We start from the raw sequence: 25,486 nt of genomic DNA on the forward strand, positions 1-25,486 counted from the left end.
AAAAATAAAGTTAAAAAATGCTTTCATTGTCATAATAACAAACACACAGGAATAATCAATATTCAGCATACAACGTTCCAGTAAGTTTCTTGTGACCATTTTTATGCATTAGCCTATTTGTCGCGATCACAGCCATTCGGTCGCTGCCCGGCAGATGCCGTCATGACGCAGGACTTCCAGCGCGTTGACGCGATGTTACGTTCCACCAATCAGCGGCAGTTTCCGAAGCCCAGGAAAGGAGCAGATGATATGGCAGCTTTGTGAGCGGCCAGGTGGAACTCGCTTTTGTTTAATCGCGTTGACAGCGGAACATGAGTACACTTTAACCCGCACGCCGCAGTGGGGGATCCGAAAATGATATACCTGATATTAATTTCTGCCTTCTCCGGGGCCATCGTCACGCTCCTTCTGCAGCTCTTACTGTTGTACCGGAGGAGCCCAGAGCCTATCGCTAGGACAGTTCAATATGTCAAAGCAGTTCCTGATCCCGCACTGAAGGATTACTTTAGCAACCAACAAGCCGAATCAACGCAGCAACAATCAGACATCACATCTGCCTCCAAACAACCAGAGGCCGCTTCTCCCAAGCAGCAAGAGACCACCGTCCCTGGCAGCAGCCCCAAACAGCAGCCGTCCTCGCCACCGCCTTCATGGAGCGACACTCGGCACACCTCCAAAGCAGAGACATGCGATTTCCTCAATGCCATATTTCTCTTCTTATTCCGCGAGCTCCGAGACACTCCAGTCGTCAGGCACTGGATCACCAAGAAGATCAAGGTAGAGTTTGAGGAGCTCCTCCAGACCAAGACCGCCGGGCGTCTGCTGGAGGGGCTCAGTCTGCGGGATTTCTCTCTGGGCAACTCTGTGCCCGTTTTCAAAACCGCCAGACTCATGAAGCCGATGGCTGTCAATGAAGACAACATGCCAGAGGAGCTCAATTTCGAGGTTGACTTAGAATATAACGGCGGCTTTCATCTGGCCATCGATGTCGATTTGGTATTCGGGAAATCTGCTTATCTGTTTGTGAAGATGACCCGAGTGGCAGGCCGCTTGAAGCTGCAGTTCACCCGCATGCCTTTCACGCACTGGTCCTTCTCCTTCCTGGAGGACCCGCTCATAGACTTCGAGGTGAAGTCTCAGTTTGAGGGCCGTCCTCTGCCCCAGCTCACCTCCATCATAGTCAATCAGCTCAAGAGAGTTATCAAGAAGAAGCACACTTTACCAAACTACAAAATAAGGTAATGTCTCTCTCTGTGTCTTACTGCAGTACTTCTCGTCTGTCCCTTGCCTGAAGTTCATCTGGGGTCTCAGGTCTGGAGTGAATGTCCTCAGCTTTGGCAGAACAGTCAAAGTTAGGGGCCTTGAAGATAAATGATTACAGATGATCCCAAAGTTAATTCCCTGCATTGTTATTTTTCAGCTGTGATGTTGGACAGTGTTTAACTAGATCTGTTTTATTATGCTGATACCAATTATTTTTTGTTAAATAGTATGTCAGACCAATTTTAAGTTATTTCAAAATATTGTTAATTATTTTCCCTGATATTTGACAGTTAGAACTGGTCAATGTAAAAGAAGATAAAATATGAACTTTTTTTTAAAGAAAGAAACTAATAACAAATAATACTAATGCTACTACTATGATAATTTTATATGTAAAATAAAAACGTTATTATCACGTTTTTTTATTGTTTTATTATAAAGATAATGATTTATTTTATAATAACTATTATTATTATTATTTCTATTATTTATGCCATAATATTTGTTAATTATTACCATCTAGACAGTTTCAATTTTTTTGTCAGTTGTTAAGCGACAAAGTCTCACTGAAGAATGAAAGACCATTCAAACAACACATTCAATAATTTACCGTTGTTGGATAATTTTATTTAGAGACCTCCCGAATAGTGGCAATTATCATTAGACCTGTTATTAAGATGAAAAGTTTAATTATCTGTAAAAGATATCTCTCAAGCTATTATCTGAGCATTGCTTCGACTGCACATGAAGAGTCAAAAGAGGTTGTGAAACCGGTAGCGTGTGTTCATGTCTGAATGGTGTTGTGAAAAGTGAACAGACAGAAGTACTGTAGCACTGCAATAACTGAGCTGATTGGTAGTCATGTGTCGAGAACAGCAAGTGTGCTTCATTTTCTCAGGGTGAAACTGGAAATGGAGGCCATCTTCCCCATTCAATCACGATTTGCTTTGCTCATATTCTTGACCGTTAAAAGTGAAAACAACTCCGAGAGTTTTGTTACGTCCTGTTTTTAGCCGAGTAAATATAAGGTCTGTGACTAAGGCGTTCAACCAAGCTGTGAATTGATTGCTTGCAGGATTCATCCACCTACACCTCACGGCTCTCTATTACTCAGCATTATTTGGAACACCTAAAACGTTTGTTTGCCAATAAACATCAAGACTTCTCAGCGACTGTGTGTGCTTTGACTGGATTTCTCAGGTTGTAAATTCTTTAGGTTTAGCATTGTCTTTGTAAGTCAGCAGGTGCACAGAATAATCTGATGCGCAGTCGTTTTTTGCTCATCAGTCTCATTGCTTGTTTTTGTTGACATACCGTGTCTGTGTACAATCAATATGAACATAATATGCAAATCTCAAAGTCAAACACAGCATTGAGCACCACACTGTGATTTTTATCCATTAAGTTAATTGTAGAGTCCATAGAAGGCACAAACAGTGAGATAAATTTAATCTGCGTCAGTTCAAATGGTGCATTTGAACTTTGACCCCACACAGCTGGGATTGTGAATGGTGAATTAGATCACTGCGCATCTGGTTAAACGTCACATGCACTTAACTATTGATTAGAGTGTCTCAATAGTAGTACGAAGAGTTTGGCTTCATCACAGACTTCTTTTCATAACGTTTCTCTCTTTCCTTTGGATTCAGCATCCTGGCATTGATGCGGTGCCCTCTGGTATACACCATAAGGACGCGTGCTGCAGAACTAAAGAGTTCTAGTCATCACAGCACACAAGCACAGCCGGCAGCAAACTTACTGAAGCTAAATGCTTTACATTACCCAAAGGGAAAGAACTTCTCAATGATGTGAGACATTAAATGATACACTCATTTTCTCAGTATTCGCATCTTCCCAAACGTCAGAATCACTTCATTGGTGTTTGAGACGAGAGATGTTTCCTCTTTGTGTGTGTGGATGGATACAGCACTCACGCACTAGTCATGTTTTACCGCCTCAGAGTTCAACGGTGTTTGTTTTAGGGCTGAGATGAAAAGTACTTACTGTTTAATTTGTCACGTGGGAGGTGACGTTAAGGAGCTGACAATATTCTCTTTTAAACAAGTGTGTGAGTGGGAACTTTGTTTAAAAACCAGACAGCATGGCCCAGGGACAAAACAAGCGGGCAGGCCAAAATCCGCTTCAGTCGTCTCTGTGTGGGATGAAAGTGTCACAGATGGAGGTGGTGTTCAGAACAGGACAAGTGTGTGTGTGTGTGTGTGTGGACAAAACTGCCAGAGACTTGAATTACATGGTGTGGTTTTAATATACTGTGACAATAAATATGGGATGACGAATCAGATTTGCTGTATTTCTGTATTTTAGATAGCTGTTTTGTGCGTCACCAGGATGAAAAAAAGATTGACTTGGTGATTATAGTGATGCTTCTGGTGAAAGTTGAAATGATTAATGGAAAGGATGAGAGAATTTTTTTTTTTTATGGTTTTGTTTTTTGGAATGCTACTCGTACTGCTGTCTTCTATTTGAATATAATTTTTGTCCTGTGACGACAAAGCTGAATTTGTTTGTAGCCATTATTCCAGTTTTCAGTGTCACGTGATCCTTCAGAAATCATTCTAATATGATGATTTGCTGTTCAAGAAATATTCCTGTAACACTTTAGTACAGGGGACCAATTCTCATTATTAACTAGTTGCTTATTAGCATGCCTATTATTGACATATTGGCTGTTTATTAGTACTTATAAAGCACATATTCTGCATGACCATATTCTACATTCCTAATACAATACCTAAACTTACTTAACAACTACCTTACTGACTATTAATAAGCAGCAAATTAGGAATTTGAGGCAAAAGTTTTAGTTAATGGTTTGTTAATAGCAAAAATTGGACCTTAAAGGGATAGTTTACCCAAAAATGAAAATTGTCATCATTTACTCACCCTCAAGTAGTTCCAAACCTGTATGAATTTCTTTGTTCAGCTGAACACAAAGGAAGATATTCTGAAGAACGTGAGAAACAGAGCAGTTTTGGGGCACCATTGACTTCCATAGTAGGAAAAAAAAATACTATGGAAGTCAATGGTGCCCCAGAACTGCTCTGTTTCTCACGTTCTTCAGAATATCTTCCTTTGTGTTCAGCTGAACAAAGACATTCATACAGGTTTGGAACTACTTGAGGGTGAGTAAATGATGACAGAATTTAAATTTTTGGGTGAACTATCCCTTTAAAGGTGCAATAGGTAATTGTCTTCAGAAACATTTTTTTGTTATGCTGGTTAAAAATCTCTTCACATACCGATAGCAATCATTAGGTTAAGTGGTCTAAATGTATTTATATGTTCTGTGGAAGGCGTAGGACCAAGAAATGTTCGTCCAATCAAAATGCTTGTTACAAGAAATTTGATTGACTTTAATACCTGCCTGTCAACATATTTGCATACCTCTGCACACCCTGTTCGTGCAGACAGGGTACGTCATCAGCACGATCACGTACGCTATGCAGACTGAGCGAGAATGGCAGACAAACAATCTCAACAACCTGATCTTCCTTCCTACTGGTATTGTAGTACTGTTACTAACTGTACTATGAAGTTTTCACTGGTTAATGACATATGATGTACTGTAGTAATGTCTCTGGTCATCTGATCTGTGTGCGTATATGCGTTAAGGGGCGTGGCTTTGGACAGCGATTTGAAGGGAGGGTGGGATGTACGCTTTCAGTACTATCAGGCTAAAGTGAGCATTTTCCAAAATGTCCTACTGCACCTTTAAAATACAATGTGACCAACATTTCTTATCAGTGTTTAAAACAGTTCTGCTGTTTAATAGTTTTGTGTTAAAAATGTTAAACATTTTTTATTAAATTACTAAAATGCAATATACTTTTGACTTTTTGGACCATTGCACATTTTACATATACGCTGGGTTTGCACTGATTCAGTGAGTCAATGTAAAGGGGCTTTTCTCAGCAAACATCTTTTGTTATTGTGTAGTGTAGAGGACAGCCTATTATGCTTATCCAGCTCCTTTGTCCAAATGTAGATCTTAACAGTCCTCAAAAAGCAGGATGACAGGAGGTCTTAACTCGGTTTAAAGTGAAATTGCCATCTTTATCTGTAGCAGTGTCATGTAAGATCTGCAATATTGGGAGATATGACAGATACAATGTATGAACAGAATTAACCCACACTGGCTTACTGTTAAATGCTGAGTAATACTTGAAATAAAATACTCTAAACTAACTAACTATAGAAAGGTTTATTATAAGCTATTCGGTGTACAGGAGTCCTGTTCTCTGTACCTGTGGGGGTGTTTATAAAACCCAAGACAATATGACGTCATCTCTGGTGCATCCTGGATGGGCTCCATGTCACAGATGGTCAAAACATGAAAGTCAGAAATGTGCATTTGTTTCTGCGCGTTTACTTGTTCTTCAGGCGTTAGTGTTTCTCAGGATGTTGTAATTAGGGAACTAACTGAGAAGGTTTCTCCCTTCCCATCATTAGTAGTTTTGTTATCACAAATAAAGTATGAATGATGTTCTCAGATGTTGTAGATGTTTGATATATGGTGTGGTGCAGGTGCATGTTGTGTGTGCGTAAGAAAGCGTTTTTATAATCTCTAAGGATTAACCCATACAGTTCTCCGGTTACACCAGTTGATGTCATGTCTGGTGTGTTTGCGTGTCTAGCTGTTATTGATAGGTGTTTAATGACACCTTCTGTTCTCAAAGATGGAGCGAGGATCGGGACAAATTTTCCTGACTGTGCCAATTTAATGGTCCAGTGCCTCAGAGGCATTAGAGAAACACATTCTCAGTAGAAAAAGACACGGCGTTCAATCCATCCATCCATATGTGTGACAGTGATGGAGTTTGGCTTTTTAAATGCCCCTTGCTGAAGAAACTTGTTTGAAACTGTCAACTTACAGCTTCTTCCTGCGGAGCACATTCAGAGCAAACAGGAATTGATGTGTCATGATTAACTAGTAACCTAGATTTAAAGTGGACTCATTTGTGTTTACTGAAGGACAAAGAACCAGAAAAATGTCAATATTGTAAGCACTCCCTTGGCAGTAATTATTATTTTTTTTTTCCTGCCCAATTTCATGAGACGGCAATGTTTGTCTGGACAAACTTTGAAGGAATTGTTTTGTAAGATGGACACATTTTTCCCCACACAAGTATTGTTAAATATTCTCTAAAAAAAATTATCAAATGTTAGATAGATTTAGTTTGAGACACCTAGCACATTAATTGGATATTCATGAGAAGCTATATTGTTTTGTCTGTGAAAACAACCATTAATCTATTTCAGATATGGATGCACAATATATTGATACCACATTGGTAACTGGCCAATATTAGATATGTTTTAATGTATTGCATAGTGGATATTTAATTGTGCTTGCTTATTTCCATGCCTTTCAAATATTATTTTGAGTATTGTTTTGTTTGGTATCAGCCAGAATTAATAAAGGCCATATCAAGAGAGGGCAGTTGAGAACTATTAAAAAAATTGTCATAAAATCTAACATATATTACGGATGCATATACTATAAAAGCTATTAGAAACTATATTTCCTTCCTATTGCTTTTCTATTATTACCATTAGGTTACCTTCTTGCACTCAAAGTTAAACTTTAAAACCAGTAATGATTCACTAACACTGTCATGTGTAATCTTTAGCAAATCTCAAAATGAATATCCATTTCATAATGTATATTATAATGTTGTGATGACTAAATTCACTGGCATTTAAAGTGACTGACTGACTTTAGAACAAACGTTTTCATTTATTTGGACAAAATAGGCGTAATGTAGAATTTAAATATATAGACTGTTTATTGATTTTCAGGAATGTCATGAAAAGGACAAACGGTAGATATAGGTTTTGCTTAGTTAACTGTGCCTTTTCTCCCTAGTCGTCACATTGAAAAGGACATCCTTGAGTGATCTATCAGTGACTCAGACTCAGTTCGTCATCTGTTGACTGTGCAGTGCGCATTGCGGCCGTCTCAGATCATCAGCCGTGATTGACTTGACCGTGATGGAAACTTATACCTCATTCTCTCTTCTTTCCCTCTCTCCGTCTCTAAAGTCCACTTATGTAAGTGCTCTTCCGAAAACATCTGCTGTACTTCCGTTTGCACGCGCTTACAAATACTTATTTTACATCCCCCTCTCACGATACACGTATTGTCGTCTTCTCTCTCTAGCCTCAGCAGTGCATTTAAAAAAATAGTAACCTGTCCCGAGCCAGATGGCACCGTGACATCAAATAATAATAATAATAATTGATAATTTCAGCCGCTTCATCTGACCACTGAGGAGATTAAACCTCATATCTCAAAGTGTAAATTTGTAGTGAAGGAGCTTCTGTGTACATTAGCAAATACAGTCAGGCCAAAGTTCAGCTGGGATGAAATCCCTTTATTTTCGCCTTCTCATGCTCTCTTTATGAATAGAACATCAGAGGCTAGAGAAAATGATCAGTTTTGTAATCACTTTCATTTGATTACATCACACAAACTCCTGGGAAAATACAAACATTCCTAAGCTCCATTTCCAGAGATATTAATGCATTTAGCTGTTGTTTTGTGTTATTTACTAAGGCCTGAAAATTCTCTTTTATTTGTAGATTTGTGTAAATTAGGGTTGCATATAAAAAAAAAAATCATGTTGTGACTCATTATCAATAAATAGCCTTTACTATTTTGTCTAAATCAATAAAAATAAAATCACTATAAATTAATCGTTTTGAATACTGCAAGTAAATTTAGGTATCACAAATGTGCAGTATAAATTTTCATTAATATTTTTTTTCAAAATTAAGGGGGTGTTTGAAGGTAATAAATAAAGGAAAAAAAGTCAGACAAAAGTCAGAATGGTACTCATATTGTTCATGCCTAATGTAAATTGCATTTTATGACAAAGTTTGTAATGGTTCTTAAGAGCCCTCTCCTGATAACTATTATATCTGTAATTTTCGTCTGTTATCAAATAAAATACTCATTGTGCAGTTACGTTGCAGTACTTAGACGTGCAGTGTAAAACAGGCACATTTTTTTTGCAGTCAGTTCGCAGAACACACATGATAAGCTCTCACAGCTTTCACCTGATTGGCCAAGTCATGGGTTTCTTCCTGCTGCACATAAAAGCAAAGCTGATTTGGTTTGTCGTCAGTGACCTGGCTGTGGTGAATATGAGCTATATTGGAGAGGTGCTGGTGATATGCGTGGGTTTTAATCCGGTCAGCAGCACATCCCCAGTCAAAGACACAGCAGGTGTGTTTGTGTAGCTTTAGCTTATATAAACTTTTATTACACTCATCTCTTACTGTATAACTCTCATATACTGTTTTTATTGTACTAATGACTGTTAGACGCTGATTAAAGCATGTATTTGGACTATAAAACCTAATTTACTGACATTTACTTTCATGGTCTATCAAAAATATATTAGGTGCATTATGAAAATGAATTATGCATTGTTAATTGTTAAATGACTGAAGACAGTCATATGCTTTATACTAACTGAGGCTTGCGTGTGAGTATTTGCCTGTTTCAAATGTGCGTGTGTGTATGTTTGTAGTCAACCAAGGAATTTCCTGTGGTTTCAGAAAAATTTAGCAGATATGGCAGAAATCTGAAATCTGTAATCTAACGCAATTATTGTGCCATTTGATTAATGATTTAAAATGGAAATGTTTTTAACTGCTTACACTTAACACTAGGGCTGCAACAAACGATTATTTTGATAATCGATGAATCTAACGATTATTAGAACGATTAATCGACTAATCGTCAATTATTTCACTGGTTAATCAGTAGACTTTGATTATTCAGCTTTCACAATCAGTCAAAATATTAAGTTATACATATTCTAACAAGGTCACTTCAGCTTTAGAAAAGCATATTATGTAATTACAATTATTATACAATTAATTGGTAACACTTTACAATAAGGTTCATTAGTTGACATTAGTTAATATGAACTAAGAATAAACAATACTTCTACTATGGAGCCCTTTATGGGACATGGTGGTAGGAAAAATTCGGGGTGGGAGGAAAAAATATTTTTCAAATGTTTTGCATTCTCTCTCAAAACTATTGCGTTCTCTCGCAATACCAGATGAGTTCGGACAAAATCTTCCTGTTTACTTTACAGCTTGCAGTGGTTCATACAGCTCCGTATGTTCACAATGAAGCAGTTCATAGAGTTTTATTTTGAACTTGGACTCAAATAAAGAAATACGTCAGTGCTTTCTACGCTTAATGTGGCAAAAGTTTTGCAAGAGACCGCAAAAAAAAAACAAAAATATTTTTTCCTCCCACCACAAATTTTTCCCACCACCATGTCCCAGAAGGGCTCCGTACTTCTACAGCATTTATTAATCTTAGATAAATGTTAATTTCAGCATTTACTAATACATTTATAAACATCACAAGTTGTTTTTTAGCATTGCTAAATGCTCTGTGAACTAACATGAACAAACAATGAACAACTGTATTTTTATTAACCAACATTAACAAAGATTAATACATAAATGTAATAAATGTATTGTTCATTCATGTTAATTAATACTTTAATGTTAACAAATGATACCTTATTGTAAAGTGTTACCAATTCATTATACAAATAGATGTATTTGGCACACAAAACAATATGACAGACAGAGACACACTCTCACCATTTAATTGGCTACATGAAAAAGTAACATTCTGCCAAACATCTCCTTTTGTAAGTCATATAGATAAGAAACAAAATAAAAGGTAAGTGATAAGACGCTTTGGACAAACTATTTTATTCACAACATAATGTCATAAAATACCTTATAGGGTTATGATAACCAAAACAGTCCAGAGCTAGATCAAGCTTTGATCTCTGTAAACCAAACTGTCACTTTAATGAAATAATTTTTTTCTCTAATAAAAATATTTTATCATTAGCTAGCTCCACACTGAGCTGCTTTATAACAGAAAATCAAGTTGTAAACTGAAAGCGACACTGACTGTTTTTCATGTTTAATACAGTAAAGCTGCTTGAATTAAGGCTATCTATTGCATAAAGTACGGACTTTACTGGAGTAACGTTACTGAAAAGCAGAGCTCATGCAAACATCCACATCGTTGTAATCAGATGCATTTTTAACTGTTGCTTTCACACTGCTGTCAGTTTTTGTGTTTCTGCTCAGGTTCGGGTGTTTCTTCTCTTGAATTGGATCCAGGAGGGCTGAACACTGGTCAAACCGCAGTATTTCAGGCTCTTACATTAGTCATATGAGATCAAACGACTACTCGACAACAAAAATATTTGTCGACAATGTCGACTAATCGTTGCAGCCCTACTTAACACTTGGTGATAGGCGAGATAAGGTCTTCACAGTGGATAGCCGTTTACTGGCCTTTTTCCCTTAGAGCTGCTTACCGCAAGTATTCTCTCACTTCTGCTGGAAGCCCTTGAAAGTACTTTAAACAGCAAAGTGTTTTGCCATACAGGTTAAGTGTTCTTCATTTCAGCTCAATGAAATTCATCCCCTTGAAGAATATCTTCTGATATATTGCGTCCTACTACATTTCCTATAGCAAGAGAGCCATAAAGTTTCCTCAGAATGACTTAAGGTGTTTTAAAGGAATAGTCTACCAAAAAATGTAGGTCCTGTCATCATTCTCTCATCATTTGCTCACCCTTGTTTCATCCCAGACCTACATAATTTTTAACATCATTGGTTGTTAAATATGTAATAATTGACTGTGATAGCTTAAATTTGAAAATGCTGAGGTGTTAATGAGATTTGAGAATAAATGATGCCATTATTGTAATATATTGCATTATAAACAGTTGTTGCTTTATTTTCCCATGATGTTTCCAACACCAGGAAGCACACAGAGACTACTTTATTCACTGACTAGAACAGTCTATTGACATGAATAGAAAGACAGCTAGTCTCACAGTATGTTAGGGTAATTACAGTTATGCTTAAACCTGTCATGCTTTATAATTGAACTCTTTTGGCCATATATAGTACTGTACATGTAACGATGGATTTGCGCAGTAACTGTATATTGCCTGTGAGATAATTACTGCTGTTAATATACACTGGTGTATGTGTGTGCTTGTAACTGCTTCCACTTGGCTTAGACGGCAAGGTCCAGACTCTCTAGGCATTGCAAGCTTCTTTCTGTGAGGTGGGTGAGTGTTGTATTTTTAATGCTGCAGGCTGGCTATGTTCCTGTAACGGTGTAGGTGGTAAGTTATAGGGCTGCGCTCCATGCCCTGTGTGTGCTCAGGAACAAACTGAAGTCATGTCCTGCAATTAAGCAGCTGGGAAATGGAGAGGAAGGAAGGGGCACAATGAGAGTGTTACCATACCAGGTCTTGTTCCTAGAGCTTTGCATCATGAGGTGTCTGGACAGGAAGGAAGTAGAATCACTGAACTGCCCATTTGAGTCGCACAACATTTTAGACCCTGTTTACACCATTGTTATTTTAGTGTAATTTATATGACATTGTGGTATTTAGTAATATTTGGAATGAGCTTTAATTGTTATATTTCAGTTAGTTTTTTTTGGTTCTTTGTTTTATTATTATTTTTATGTACTTCAACATAAGGTTTTGTTTTAGTTTACATTTTGTTTTAGTTTACATTTCTCATTTTCTTACATTTTTCATTTCATAATTTTATTTGATATTAGCTTCATTTAACAAAAACAAGTTTTAATAGTTTTAGTTTTAATTACCAAAACCAACACCCAAAAGCTGTCCACTTGTAAATGGATCATCCAAGATATCCATAAGGATATAAACTGGGTCTTTAGGTTAACAGAGCTAGGGTGAAAGATCAAGTTTGTCACAGAATCGCATTTTACCTAGTTTTAGGTGTTTTAAGTAGTTTGTAAGGGAACTCCGTGGTCACTAATACATCTCAGGCTTTAATTTAGAGCAAGACTAAAGGAACATTTTAAAAATGTAGGTCTTCCAAATCCCCTCCTGCTGGAATGGGTCGGGCTACCCTCAGAACTCTCTTTATGTAATGTTTCCTGTATTTCCTGTTAATGGCTAGAATAGAGAGGACAGATGAGTAATAATGTAATGAAGAGACAAAATTTAACAAAACTAAGCAACACAGACACAAAAACGCTGTCTCAGTTTTGGCATAAAAGATATCACTGGTACTGTTGATAAGATCTTTTGAATGCTGAGACATGCATGTATTGTTCACAGACTTTGTTTGCACAGTGCACATTGTTTTTGATTGTGAATTTTTTGTTCTCAAAGCAGTATGTCCATGTGACTCCATTAAATCGTGTCTTAATCTCAGGATTTTGCTTTTGAAAGCCTCATTAGTGTTTACATTATAGGATTGAAATTGCCTTTTGTCTGTTTGTGTGGTTTAGAGGAGTGTTTCGTTTCACTTTGACCTTTCACTTTGTGAAAGCATGTGATTGTTTCATTTTTTTTTTTCAGAGAAATGGCGACTTCACCCAGCATGCGTTCAAAGATCTGAAATGTTTAGATATTAGCACTTTGTGTTCTCAGAATATAAACATTCATGCAAAGTCCTTATATCCTCTATTATCTATTAATGATAGTGTGAAGATTTTATGGGTCATGCATAAAACCCAACGATTGTTGTTGAAAATGGGTCCTTCCTTAGCCTGTTTCCATGGCAATTTATATGATGATAAGACAGAAAAACAATCTGTCTGGAGAAAAAGGCCAATGAAGCAATTTCTGAGACTGACGGCTTTTATAATATTTTGTATCTCACAAGGGCAAATCGGAGGGCTTTGTGTACGGAGAGAGAGAAAAAGACACTTCCTGTTTTAGGAACTGTAATCTCTCAGGTTATTATTACCAGTAAAGACTCCTGAAATAGCACAGAACCGCTCTCCTCAGAGGAATGCTGCTAAACTCTCTTATCAGTGCTGCATTCTGCATGAGGAATCACCCTGTTTATAAAGTTCCTCATATTCAGTCCGGTTTCACTGCCAGTTATGATCGACCACATGATATAGACACATTTTATCACATGGACAAGTATTTCATTTTGAAACAAACACTTACTTAATGTTGTTAGTTTTAAATACTTGTAATATTTACAACACCGTTATGCACAAATAGGGGATGATCAGTCACTCTCCAGAATGCTGAATGAAGACAACTCTTTAAGAAAGAAGAATCTCCCATTACTAAACCATTTAGTTCAATATTTGGACTAAAAAATATATGGGAAACTCTATAAGTGAGGAGGTAAATGAAGAGGAGGAAGCTCAGATGAGTTTTTTCCCTGTTGACTTTCGGATCCGTTTCTCTTCATTTCATAACCTTTTTTGGTGTGAAATAAAAAGTGATTTCACAGATGATACAAGAGGAACAGAGTCTGGGTGTTTCCTAGCTGAATTGCATGCAGTCACTCATTAGGAATATTTTAATGATGATGTAAGGGCTTCCATGAATAGGGCACAAAATAGGGCCTAAAGTTTTAATCTGAAGTGGTTAACCTTCTGAAAATGTCAGCATTAGGAGGTTTGAAATGTATATGAACTGTTTGATTTTTTTTCCCCATTTATTTATTTTAAGTAATACTCGGATTATCATGCGGGGTTGATGGATATGTTAGAAAAACTACTAGTTTGCACAAAACGGTAACAGCAACAGGATCTTTGCCTCTGCTGCTTTTAAAATCCATGAGATGCCAAGGTGTAATTAAAATTCATAGAAATTGCTGGCTAATGAGTAGTAGCAGTGAAAAAGAGACCTTGAGCAAAGGCATAAGATTTAATTTCACCTTGATGCAATCTGACATTTAACATCATAGTTTTCACTTTAGTTTTGCTTGAAAGCCTACCTGTCTGATGATTTGCATAATTCAAAAGGGCCTAAAAATCCTTGCAGCAGTATTTAACTGAACCTGACCCTCAAGTCTTTGTGTGAAAGGACGAAACACACACAAAGAGCTGAAATGCTTGTTTTTCCAGTAAGGGTAGAGTGAATGGGTTACACACACCCTAAATGACCGTTGACTTTGCAAACGTTTCCTGTTGACCTCACGATTCAAGTCATGACTTACTGTTTTGCAATAATGAACTCGGGGCCAGAATTACTAACGGCTTTCAACCGCACAAACCCTTGATGAAAATGTGTGGACAGTTTTTGCAGATGACCTTATTGCGTATGCATTTGTAGGAGTTTCCCTTTCAGACATTTAAGGGAGGAGACTAAGAATCACGCATGCGGTTGTCAGTTTACTAATATGTGCACCATTATTTATTGCCCCCCTAAAAAAGCAGTTTTCCAGTTGACATGGCATGGATAGTTGGTAATTTGTGGTGCTCTTTATAGATTGCATTGGTCATTATGGAAATGAGCAGGATGTGTTTTACGCTAAATTACTCTGTTTAGTAAATCTGGCTTTTAATGTGTATAAAGCAAGGATTATTTCTGCCAGATTATTTGTTGTCTGATGATTCTGTCTGTTTTTGATCAACAGGTACAAGCCCTTTTTTCCTTTCCAAGTGCAGCCACCGCTGGCGTCATCATGTGACCTGGACATCTCCATCCGAGACACACTATTGGTGGAGGGGCGTTTACGTGTCACACTTGTTGAATGTAGCAGGTAGGGCAGATTCTGTTGCTGTGTGCGACACAATCAACATTTACCTTTCTATCTTTTTTTATCTTTTTGGGCAAATGAAACATGGGAGGTTAGTAAATACACTTGATTAGGCAACAATAGGCATAATAATGCTGGCCAGTGTAAGCAGATGGTTATTTATGTTATGGCCGATATCAAACTTCTATGTTGTTTTGTCTAAATAATATTAAAAATAAAACCAGTTATTTTAATGCTACAAGTGAATTTAGGCGTCTCAACATTTTAAGATTTGGTACACATTTAAATATAACAATGTTATTTAATTATTGGTGTATTTAAAAACTGAAGTGCTCACTTTAAGTGAGTATTAAATGAAGGCAATTGGAATACAACTGGAAAAATAAGGGAAATGATCTTGCACAGTTGAATATTTAAGCACAGCTTGTCTTGTGTCTCTTGTGCAGTTTTCAGTGTCATCCCAGATCAGGCATATTAAAGTAAAAAAATTTTATTGCTAGCCTCTATTTTGTGTGTTTAAGTGCATTTACACCTGCCTTTGTTTTCTTTAATTCTCTTTACTCATACGTAATTCTTCAAATTAGTAGCACATATAAAAGTATAGTACAAAAAGATTCATATAAAAGAGTCTGAAATCATTATAGGTGTCTATTCAGGGTAGTACACACTGCTGTTTCAGTTTTCTTATTCTTTTGGGACACAAAACTCATAGACAGCCATAACATTCTAAGCCAATGTAATTTGAAATGGCCTGGTCGCAAGCTGTTGTGTTTGAGAACACACACACACACAAACAATGCAACAAAAGCTGAATTCTTCTCACCATTGTGTGTCTTTGTGTTTTTGTCAGATTATTAACAGACTTCAATAGTGTTTATAATGGGCTTTCTATTAATAATGCAGAGCTTTTAACAATTACAAACCCAAATCGAACCTGATACGCGTGCGCGCACACACACACACACACACACACCACATAATTTGTAGTCTGCACACTGGAAATTGAGGGTTTTATAAACTTGCTGTTAAATAGCCATCCAGTGTGTGTTTGTGTGCGTGCACCGGTCAGTTTGTCTCAACTGTGCTGGGCTTTTCCACCACCAGAGGGCAACAGGGGACTATAACTTGATCAGCATTTACAATGGGGTGACCAGTCATGCTTCTGAAGGGCCAGTTGGGTTTTTGCATGTTGAGGATTTTTTAGTTACGGTTGGAGCTCAGATCTGCAGAAAGGAGGCTCTTCAGGAGCAGGATTGGCATCACTGCCTTAGTTACAAATTTGATGAAATTGATATTTATATTTGTTTATTATTAGAGAAATTGTCAAATGTTTAATAAAAGCACAATGTAAATACAGTCTGGTCAGGCTGTAATATTTCCTTATTACCTTTTATGTATATCACAAGGCTTTAATAATCTTTACATCTGTTCTTAAGTATTAGATTTTTATATTTTGTAATGCATTTACACTACCATTCAAAAGTTTGTGGTTGGTATGATTTAAAAAAAAAAAAAAGCTCACCAAAGCTGGATTTGTTTGATCAACAATACAGTTAAGCAGTAATATTGTGAAATAATAATAATAATAGCAAAATAATTGTATATATAATTAATTAAATATGATATTAATATAATACAAAAAAAATGCATTTACTTGAAATTAAATCTTTTGTAACAAAGGTCTTTACGTTTAATTTTCAAAGTATTAAAGTATTCATTTAAAAAAATCTTACTGATCACAAACTTTTAAATAGTAGTGTGTATGTATATTTTTTTATATCCCATAATGCTTCTTTTTAGTGCTTGTAATGAAAAAGTTTGTTAGCTCTAAAATACATTAGCCAGCAGATGGCAGTAGTATCTTATAAACAGTCATTTGAACTCAACGACTGTTGATCAGGTTTCAGAGCTGAATTTGCCCTATTCATTTCTTTTGATCACCGCATTATTTGTTTGTGTGAGCACATTCAGTTATTGTATATAAAGTACTGAAATATACCAGTACTTAAAAAAAAAAAAAACTTTCTCTGTGTTCTTTCTAAAGGTTGTTTATCCTGGGTTCATATGAAAGGGAGACATATGTTCACTGCACCTTAGAGCTCAGTTCTGACGAATGGCGGGAAAAAACTCGCAGCTCCATCAAAGAGGTACACATTTCACGTCCTGCTGCATGTGTTTCTCTCTGCCTGAGGGTGCTGAACTATAGGTTTGCTGCGCTGCATATGCATAAACACGCATGTTTGATATTCATTAATAAATACACATGCATAACCAGACATGCATGCACACTGTTGTCTATGACTCGGGTCAAAAGTCAAAGATGAACCAGTAAACATCCAGCTTTAATTAAACTATAATTCTGTGCTATTAATTTTAGTGTTTGCCAATGTAAACAAAACAAAAAACCAGGAGATAATGATGTGCAGCACAGCTGTACAGGTTGAAATGACTTTGGAAAATGTTTTCATAGTAACACTTTATAAAAAGGTTCATTAGTTAACAACATTAGTAAACGAATGAACAATACTTCTACAGGATTAATCTTAATGTTAATTTCATTAAAATCACAAGTTGTGTTTGTTAACATTAGTTAATGCACTGTGAACTAACATGAATAAACAATAAACAACTGTATTTTCATTTACTAGCATTAACAAAGATTAATAAATAGTGTAATAAATGCATTGTTCATTGTTTGTTCATGTTAGTTAATACATTAATGTTAACAATGACATCTTATTGTAAAGTGTTACCGTTTTCACTTCTGGGGCTGTTGTTTGGGACAATGTTCAGGAAGTAAATGTCGGTCATCATTAATATGCAAGGTTCATTTTGGTGGAAGTTGGTGTTGCTCATTTGTTCTTCTCTATGAGGAGATATTTAGACTCTGTACCAAAAATGTCAAATTGGTTGTGCTTTAGCTACTTTTTAGTTCAGTTTGTTTTATTGTTGCTTATCCACCAAAATGGGCAGCTTTGTGAAGTGGCTGGCTCGTGTCCATAATAAATCTGTAGTCTATTTCCCTCTATTATAAATGTCTGTTTGTCTTCATTTTGGAGGAAGGACAAACACCATCTAATTGCTATTGATTTAAACATATTTGCAAAAATCTTTTCCTTTTCAACCTGTTAACTGCGACTTCACCAAGCAGGCAATGACAGCGGTCAGAAAATCAACTTAAATTGCTCCGTTCTAGTGATTTTATTTTGTCTCTCATCTCCTATTAAATCCAGCAGCATCCTCACATCCGGTGTAGAAAGAGTAGGTTGACGTCACAACTTTAATTAATGTAGAATTCAACTGATGTACAGTATGCTCACAGGTGTTTGTATATCAGCTATTTCATAGAGGTTCATCCATTGTGATTGGTAATTATTAACTATTAATCTTTGAGTCTTTTGTTTTTAATGTGGGTGTTACATAATGTGGATCTGTTTGTGCACTGATGCCAGTCTCATCATTCATTTATTATGAATAATATTATCTTTTGGTTTGTGTCTGAACAAGCTGCCAATTAAGAAGATGATTACCAAAAAAGATGAAGCACTGTTCATTTGTAAAGTGTTTAATTTACTGGAAATTAATATCCAAAAAGATGGAAATATATAGCAATATAAATGTTTGAATAAATTGGTTGAATTTGTAACCAAAATAACATATAATAACATAATTCTTATTTTTCTTATTATTATTTAATTACTGTTTGCTTATTCATTCACTTGTTTGTTTTATATTATTTGATTTTTAGAAGTTCGATAATACATCTGAAATGAACAGCTGTACAGAAACTACAATATATTTCTTTGTGTGTGACTGTAGACTCTACTTAATTAAAAAACACAATAAGCCAGCCTCTGTCTGTGTGTGTGTGTGTGTGTGTGTGTGTGTGTGCGCGTGCGCGCGCGCGCGTGTGCGCGAGTGTGAGAGAGAAAGAGAGTGAGAGAGAGATCTGATCACTATAACAGGCATGCACCAGCACTGACACAGCATGTTATATGCTTGATGACTCTACATTGACTTAAGGGTTCACATGTAACATTGACCAATCCCATCAGCAAGGACATGCAGTGTTTAAGCAACTGCTTGCATGCTTAAGTGTGTGTTTGCATAGATGCTCATATGAATGTGCACAAATGCAGGCATGTTTATTTGAAATACTGAATTGTGCACGGAGATGCAGATGCACACTGGCCACTGTGCGTTTCACCTGGTGTTTATCAGCTTCCCCCAGACCCCCAGATTCAGAGCCCTCAGCAGGGACTCAAACACAGGATTAGTACAGATATCATCTGGAAAAGGTCATTGTTTTTCTTTCTCCCTCTCTCTTATGTTCTCCCACCCTTCTCTTTCTCTCTCACTCCACTGGGTATCTCTTTCCTCTCTCTGTGTTTTTCATCTCTCTATATTACGTTCCTCATATCCTAAAGTAATTTTACATGTGAAACAACGCTGTGATCTCAGCTCATAAGTGCAGTGGTTCATATACACTGTATTTACATGGGTATAACCATGGTATGTGCACAAAAGAATATGTGCATGGTAGCACTTGTGACACCCATTTTGTCTGTGTGCATGCTGGGGGATTGTTTTTCAACACAATCTAAACGCTGAAGTGTTAAAGCATGTTTTCCTAGCTTACGCCTCTGGTGCAGAGAGGCTAACACCGCTATCAGTAATAAGTAAGTGATACTGAGCCTCTGGGGTCTTTTCATTTGTTCTTATCTCCTGCCGTTCCAGCCGCTCTCACCATCGACCTGCACCGCCCTGCAGTCGCTCGCCCGCCGATGCCCATTTCCAGCAAACATCAGTGTACGTGGTCATCTAGATAAGTTAGAGACTGTAAGAAATGTCCATGCAAAGAAACCCTTTTTTAACATACATATGCTATGTAAGGTTCCTTTCACATTGGAATGCCTTGAAATGTCAGGAAGTTCTAAATAAATAAAATTATTTAAAATATAATGAAAAATAAGTAACTTTTAAAATATTAATATATAGATAGTATTATTTTTAATAATATTTTTTTTATATATATTTTGCATTGCTAAAGTGAGATCAGCTGTAAAATATTTTCTAGAAATGGAGAGTGAAAACTCTATAAAATGATTCTTAATAAATTCATAAATGATTAGTGAGGAATTCTTATTCAGTTTATTGCCCGACAGACGTAGCTCTTTTCCAATAGAGCAGCAGCAAGTGAGTTGACGTATATTTGCACATCTGACTGATCGTTTCTTTTAACAACCTGTCTTCATCCGGTCAGCGAGACCATAGTGACCCTTGGACAGAGGAAACAAAGCTTTATTTCTGTGTGGCTGTTTCTGTGCTGTCATCGGGCTTTTGCTCCTGTGAAATATTTTCTGTTGTTGTTATTCCAGCTGCAAGAAGCATTAGAAACTTGTTAGACATTTCTGTGAGAATAACGCTTTGTCTTCTTTCTTCAAAATATGGTCTGTGCGAGTTCCTTACAATCCAAATAACATCATCGAGCGCTGCAGGGGGTGTGTTTATTTGTGTGTGTGTCCATTTATATGTCAGTGTGTGTTATGGGAAGCTAGTTTTGTCACTGGGATTTTTCCGTCATCGTTGTTTAGAGAGTCGTGATGTTGTTTAAAACGTTGCCTGATCAGTGGCTTTCATTTCCTTTCCTTCATTTTTTTTAGTTGATTGACATGCATTTTGCTAATTTCAATGTGTTTTATATTTGAAGTCCTGTTACGTCCGTTATGTCCATGATGTCTTTGTGATGCTCTCATTTCAGATGTTTGCTGTTGAATGTCCCTCAGACATGCACGCACGCATACAGACTCAATTTTGTCTTCAATTTGTGGCGTGTGGGTTATCCAGCTGCCATGTTTGCGTGTTTCCATTTGCCCACTAGATTTAAATCTTATTTAAACCAAAGACAAATAACCCTCTATATACATGCTTTGTCAAGATATCAGTTCAAGTCCTATTCATCTTTGCCTATTCAGATACAGACATCTCTCATAATGGCTCTAAGATAGCGGTTTCATGCGCAGCACCTTGTCTTATCACAGTCTTTCCCCCCGAGGACTGCCACTATGATGCTGTGTTAGTGTCTATTTTATATATCTAAAGTAATAAAATGTTGTTATTTAATGTATAATTAGAAATATATATATACATTTCATAAATATAGAATGAAATGCAGAGAAAACTCTGCAGTTCTTCTTATGTTTTTTATGTTTTATTTGTTATTTTGTTGTTTCACGTGTTAGATGTTGTCAGTATAACTGTCTACGATAGATACACGCTTTTAAACATTGGTTCCTTCGTCGCGCAACGCAAACCGGACTTTGAGTTCCTGAACGCCGGCGCCTTGTTTACAGACACCGCATCAGAGCCCTTTGTCTGGGCTGCACGATCGCGACCGAAGAAACGCCGCCGGAAAAGGGGGAAGAGAGCCGGCGTCCTTGTCAGACTCAGACGCCGTCCCCTCCGACCTCCTCTCCCAACTATTTTGCTGGCTAACGTTCAGTCACTGGACAACAAACTCTGTGAACTGCGGGCACGCATCTCATACCAACGGGAAACAAGGGACTGCTGCATTATTTGCCTCACAGAAACCTGGATGTCGGCAGTGGTTCCAGACTCAGCCATCGAGCTCACGGGGTTCTCCGTGCACCGCTCGGACAGAACGAAAGAGCTCACAGGGAAAAGCAGAGGCGGGGGCGTCTGTTTCTTTATCAACAACTCGTGGTGTGATGAACGGAACCTACACTCTATTAAATCCTCCTGCTCCCCTGATCTGGAATTTCATATGCTTCTGTGTCGACCATTCTGGCTACCGAGGGAATTTACAGCGATCATAATCACAGCTGTTTACATTCCCCCTCAAGCCAACACAGACCAGGCACTCAAGGAACTGTACGGGAATATAAGTGAGCAGGAAACCGCGTACCCAGACGCGGCGTTTATTGTTACGGGGGACTTCAACAAAGCCAACTTCAGAACAATAGCTCCAAAATACTTTCAACACATCACCATCAACACGCGTGGTGATCGTGTACTTGACCACTGCTACTCTCCATTCCGGGACGCCTACAAATCGCTCCCCCGCCCACCTTTCGGCAAATCGGACCACACTTCCGTTCTGCTCCTGCCTGCTTATAGGCAGAAACTGAAACGAGAAGCACCCGCCCTCAGGACAATTCAATGCTGGTCGGACCAATCAGACGCTATACTACAGGACTGTTTTGATCACGTGGACTGGGACATGTTCCGGGCAGCGTCTGATGACGACATAGAGGCGTACTCAGATACTGTAACGTGTTTCATCAGGAAGTGTGTAGAGGATGTAGTACCGACAAAAACAATCCGCATCTACCCCAACCAAAAACCGTGGATTAACAGCGATGTTCGAGCAGCCTTGTCAGCGCGGACATCTGCCTTTAAATCCGGAAACTCTGACGATTGCAAACAAGCCAGTTACGATCTCAGGAAATCAATCAAAGCTGCCAAACGACAATATAAAAACAAAGTTGAAGAACAATTCAAAACCAACAACGCAAGAAGCATGTGGCAGGGTATCAACAACATCACAGATTTCAGAGGGAATAAACCAGCTACTGTGAACATTGCCGCCTCTGTACCGGACGAACTTAATAACTTTTATGCTCGTTTCGAGGCTCACAACACCGCCCACACAGAGCGCGCTCCCGCGGCTGTAGCAGAAGAGGCGAGCGCACTTTCCTTTTCTGTCGCAGATGTAACCCGATCCTTCCGACGGGTGAACATCCGCAAGGCTGTGGGTCCCGATGGCATCCCAGGCCGTGTGCTCCGAGCATGCGCATTCCAACTGGCCGGGGTTTTCACAGACATTTTTAACCTTTCCCTCTCTCTGTCTGTGGTTCCCGCATGCTTCAAAAAATCCACCATTGTGCCCATACCAAAGAAAAATAAAATCACATGCTTGAATGACTGGAGGCCCATTGCTCTGACACCCATCTTCAGCAAGTGCTTTGAGAAACTCATCAAAGACTACATCTGCTCTGTGCTGCCTGACTCACTGGATCCCCTACAATTTGCATATCGCAGAAACCGTTCCACAGACGATGCTATTGCCTTCACCCTGCACACTGCTCTCTCCCACCTGGAAAATAAGAACACCTATGTGAGAATGCTGTTTGTGGACTACAGCTCAGCATTCAATACCATAGTGCCTGCCACACTGGTTGAGAAGCTCCAGACTCTGGGACTAAACGGATCTCTGTGCAGCTGGATCCTGGACTTCCTGACAGGCAGATGTCAGGTGGTCAGAATGGGCAACAACACTTCATCCCCGCTGACCCTCAACACTGGTGCTCCTCAGGGCTGCGTCCTCAGCCCACTCCTGTACTCCCTGTACACACACGACTGTACAGCAACACACAGCTCCAACGTCATCGTCAAATTTGCTGACGACACAACGGTGATAGGCCTGATCACTGACAACGATGAGACGGCCTACAGAGAGGAGGTGAGAACCCTGACTAAATGGTGTCAAGAGAACCACCTCTCACTCAACATCGACAAGACCAAGGAGCTGGTGGTGGACTTCAGGAGACAGAGCAGAGAACACACACCCATCACCATCGACATGACACCTGTGGAGCGAGTAAACAGTTTCAAATTCCTCGGTGTTCACATCACTGAGGATCTCACATGGTCCGCTCACACAGATGCAGTGCTGAAGAAGACACACCAACGCCTCTTCTTCCTGAGACGGCTGAGGAAGTTTGGAATGAACCCCAGCATCCTCAGATCATTCTACACCTGCACTGTGGAGAGCATCCTGACAGGCTGCATCACCGCCTGGTTTGGAAACAGCACCGCTGGCAACCGCAAAGCTCTGCAAAGGGTCGTGCGAACTGCCCGTCACATTGTTGGAGGTGAGCTTCCCTCCCTCCAGGACATCTACACCAGGCGATGTATAAAGAAAGCCCGGAGGATCATCAATGACTCCAGCCACCCGTCCCACAGACTGATCTCTCTGCTGCCCTCAGGAAGACGTCTCCGCAGCATCCGATCCCGCACTAGCCGACTGAGGGATAGCTTTTTTCCTCAGGCTATCAGGCTAATGAACAGTCAGAACTAATACACCCTACAGCACACTCCCACTTTACAATATACCACGCACTGCACTTTAATTCCACACAGTTCAAACTGGACTACCAGTACACTACTGCACAAATACAACAATCTTTTTGCCAGCACCGGATACCATCCAATGCACATCCATGACATTTGCACATCCGGTTTATATATAATCTGCTGCATCTTCGCATATTACTGTGTGTATATAACGTAGAATGTGTACTACATACTGTGTATAATGTGTATCGGTAACTGTATGTCTGTCTAATAGTACACTGTGTGTACTGAGTATATGTATGTGTATATTACACATTGTCATCTGTATAAGTCTGTACGTATGTATGGTAATGTCTATATGTAAATTGTTTTTGCAGTGTCTGGAGCACGCTCTCAAGAATTTCACTCACGAAGGCACACGTGCTGTGGTGATGTGACAATAAAAGTGATTTGATTTTGATTTGATTTGAAATATATAATTTAAATCATTGGAATAATTTATAATAAAAAAAATTCTTATAGAATACATAATTCATTACATTTACAGTGCCCTTTTCTAGACACTCAAAGCTAGACATTGTGTGTAAGAAAGTCATTATTATTTATTTATGGTCTGTCATTAGGCTTTTCCAGGCTGTTTTTCTAATTTATATTTCCAATTGATTTTGCTCTGTGCCAATGACGATCATCCAACTAATTTGACAGCCATACTTGTGCATGACGGAGCATCTGATGGGTGTATTACCAATGCCACAGAGCTAACACTCATTGCTGGTTATTCCGGCCCCTTCGCTAAATGAATCCCAGCTCCGCCCTCCACAACAGAAAAAGCTGAACACCGATTGGTTGGCCGAATCTTGATGCACGTGAACACGAGCAGTTTAATTTTTATGTATTCAAAAGATGACGCAAGTTGCAACAGATAACGGAAATGTTACAACAGTCCAGATCATTTGTAATAAATCAATATTACGGAGATCAATTTAATGGATTTCTATCTTGAGACACAGACAATGTTTCTTAATGACAGCATTATTTTGCAAAGTGGTATAAATCCATTAGAGCCGCATTTTGTGAGGCGATGTATGGAGAAACCTCCTTGTCTTTAGTCAGCGCAGCGTGATTTTCAGCCAGTTGACTCTTGTTCCCCAGTCGAGTGTACGGGGTCAAGGACCAGGGTCTTGAACTTTGTTCTGAAGTATGTATTGGCCACAGTCAGCTACTGCTGTATTTTTAGTTAATTGTTGTTTGTACTGGGGTGTCTGACAGGCCAGCTGCTCTTTGTCTGTGCTGTTACGATTTGATGCAGTCTGAAGTATATTGCTGCTAAATCTCATTTTTATGCAGTTTATTGCTGCTCTCTGCTTGGCCGGGCACCTCTTCTGGAAATAAAAGGATTGGAGAGAGAAAGAGAGAGCTGCAGAGACGACTGTGAGGCTCTTTTTTTTTTCTTTGCTTTGATTTGCTTTGCTCATTTTCTTCGTTGCTTTTTCCATTTCCTTTTTCCTTTTCTGATTATCTTTCTCTTCTTTCCTTATTTTAATCT

At 38.4% G+C, this 25,486-nt stretch overlaps 1 protein-coding gene across 1 annotated transcript in view; it reads left to right on the forward strand.

Annotated features, from left to right (window-relative positions):
- The first annotated feature begins 217 nt into the window (after nt 1-217).
- pdzd8 (PDZ domain containing 8) overlaps nt 218-25,486 on the forward strand; it is a 38,339-nt gene continuing 13,070 nt past the window's right edge. Inside the window, exons 1-3 of the mRNA XM_079386518.1 lie at nt 218-1,238; nt 14,722-14,847; nt 16,889-16,991. Of these exons, the coding sequence (XP_079242644.1) occupies nt 355-1,238; nt 14,722-14,847; nt 16,889-16,991 (1,113 nt within the window). The 5' untranslated portion in view covers nt 218-354. The remainder of the gene's footprint in view (nt 1,239-14,721; nt 14,848-16,888; nt 16,992-25,486) is intronic.

The sequence above is a fragment of the Barbus barbus genome, assembly GCF_936440315.1.
Source record: "Barbus barbus genome assembly, chromosome: 30".
NCBI lineage: Eukaryota > Metazoa > Chordata > Actinopteri > Cypriniformes > Cyprinidae > Barbus > Barbus barbus.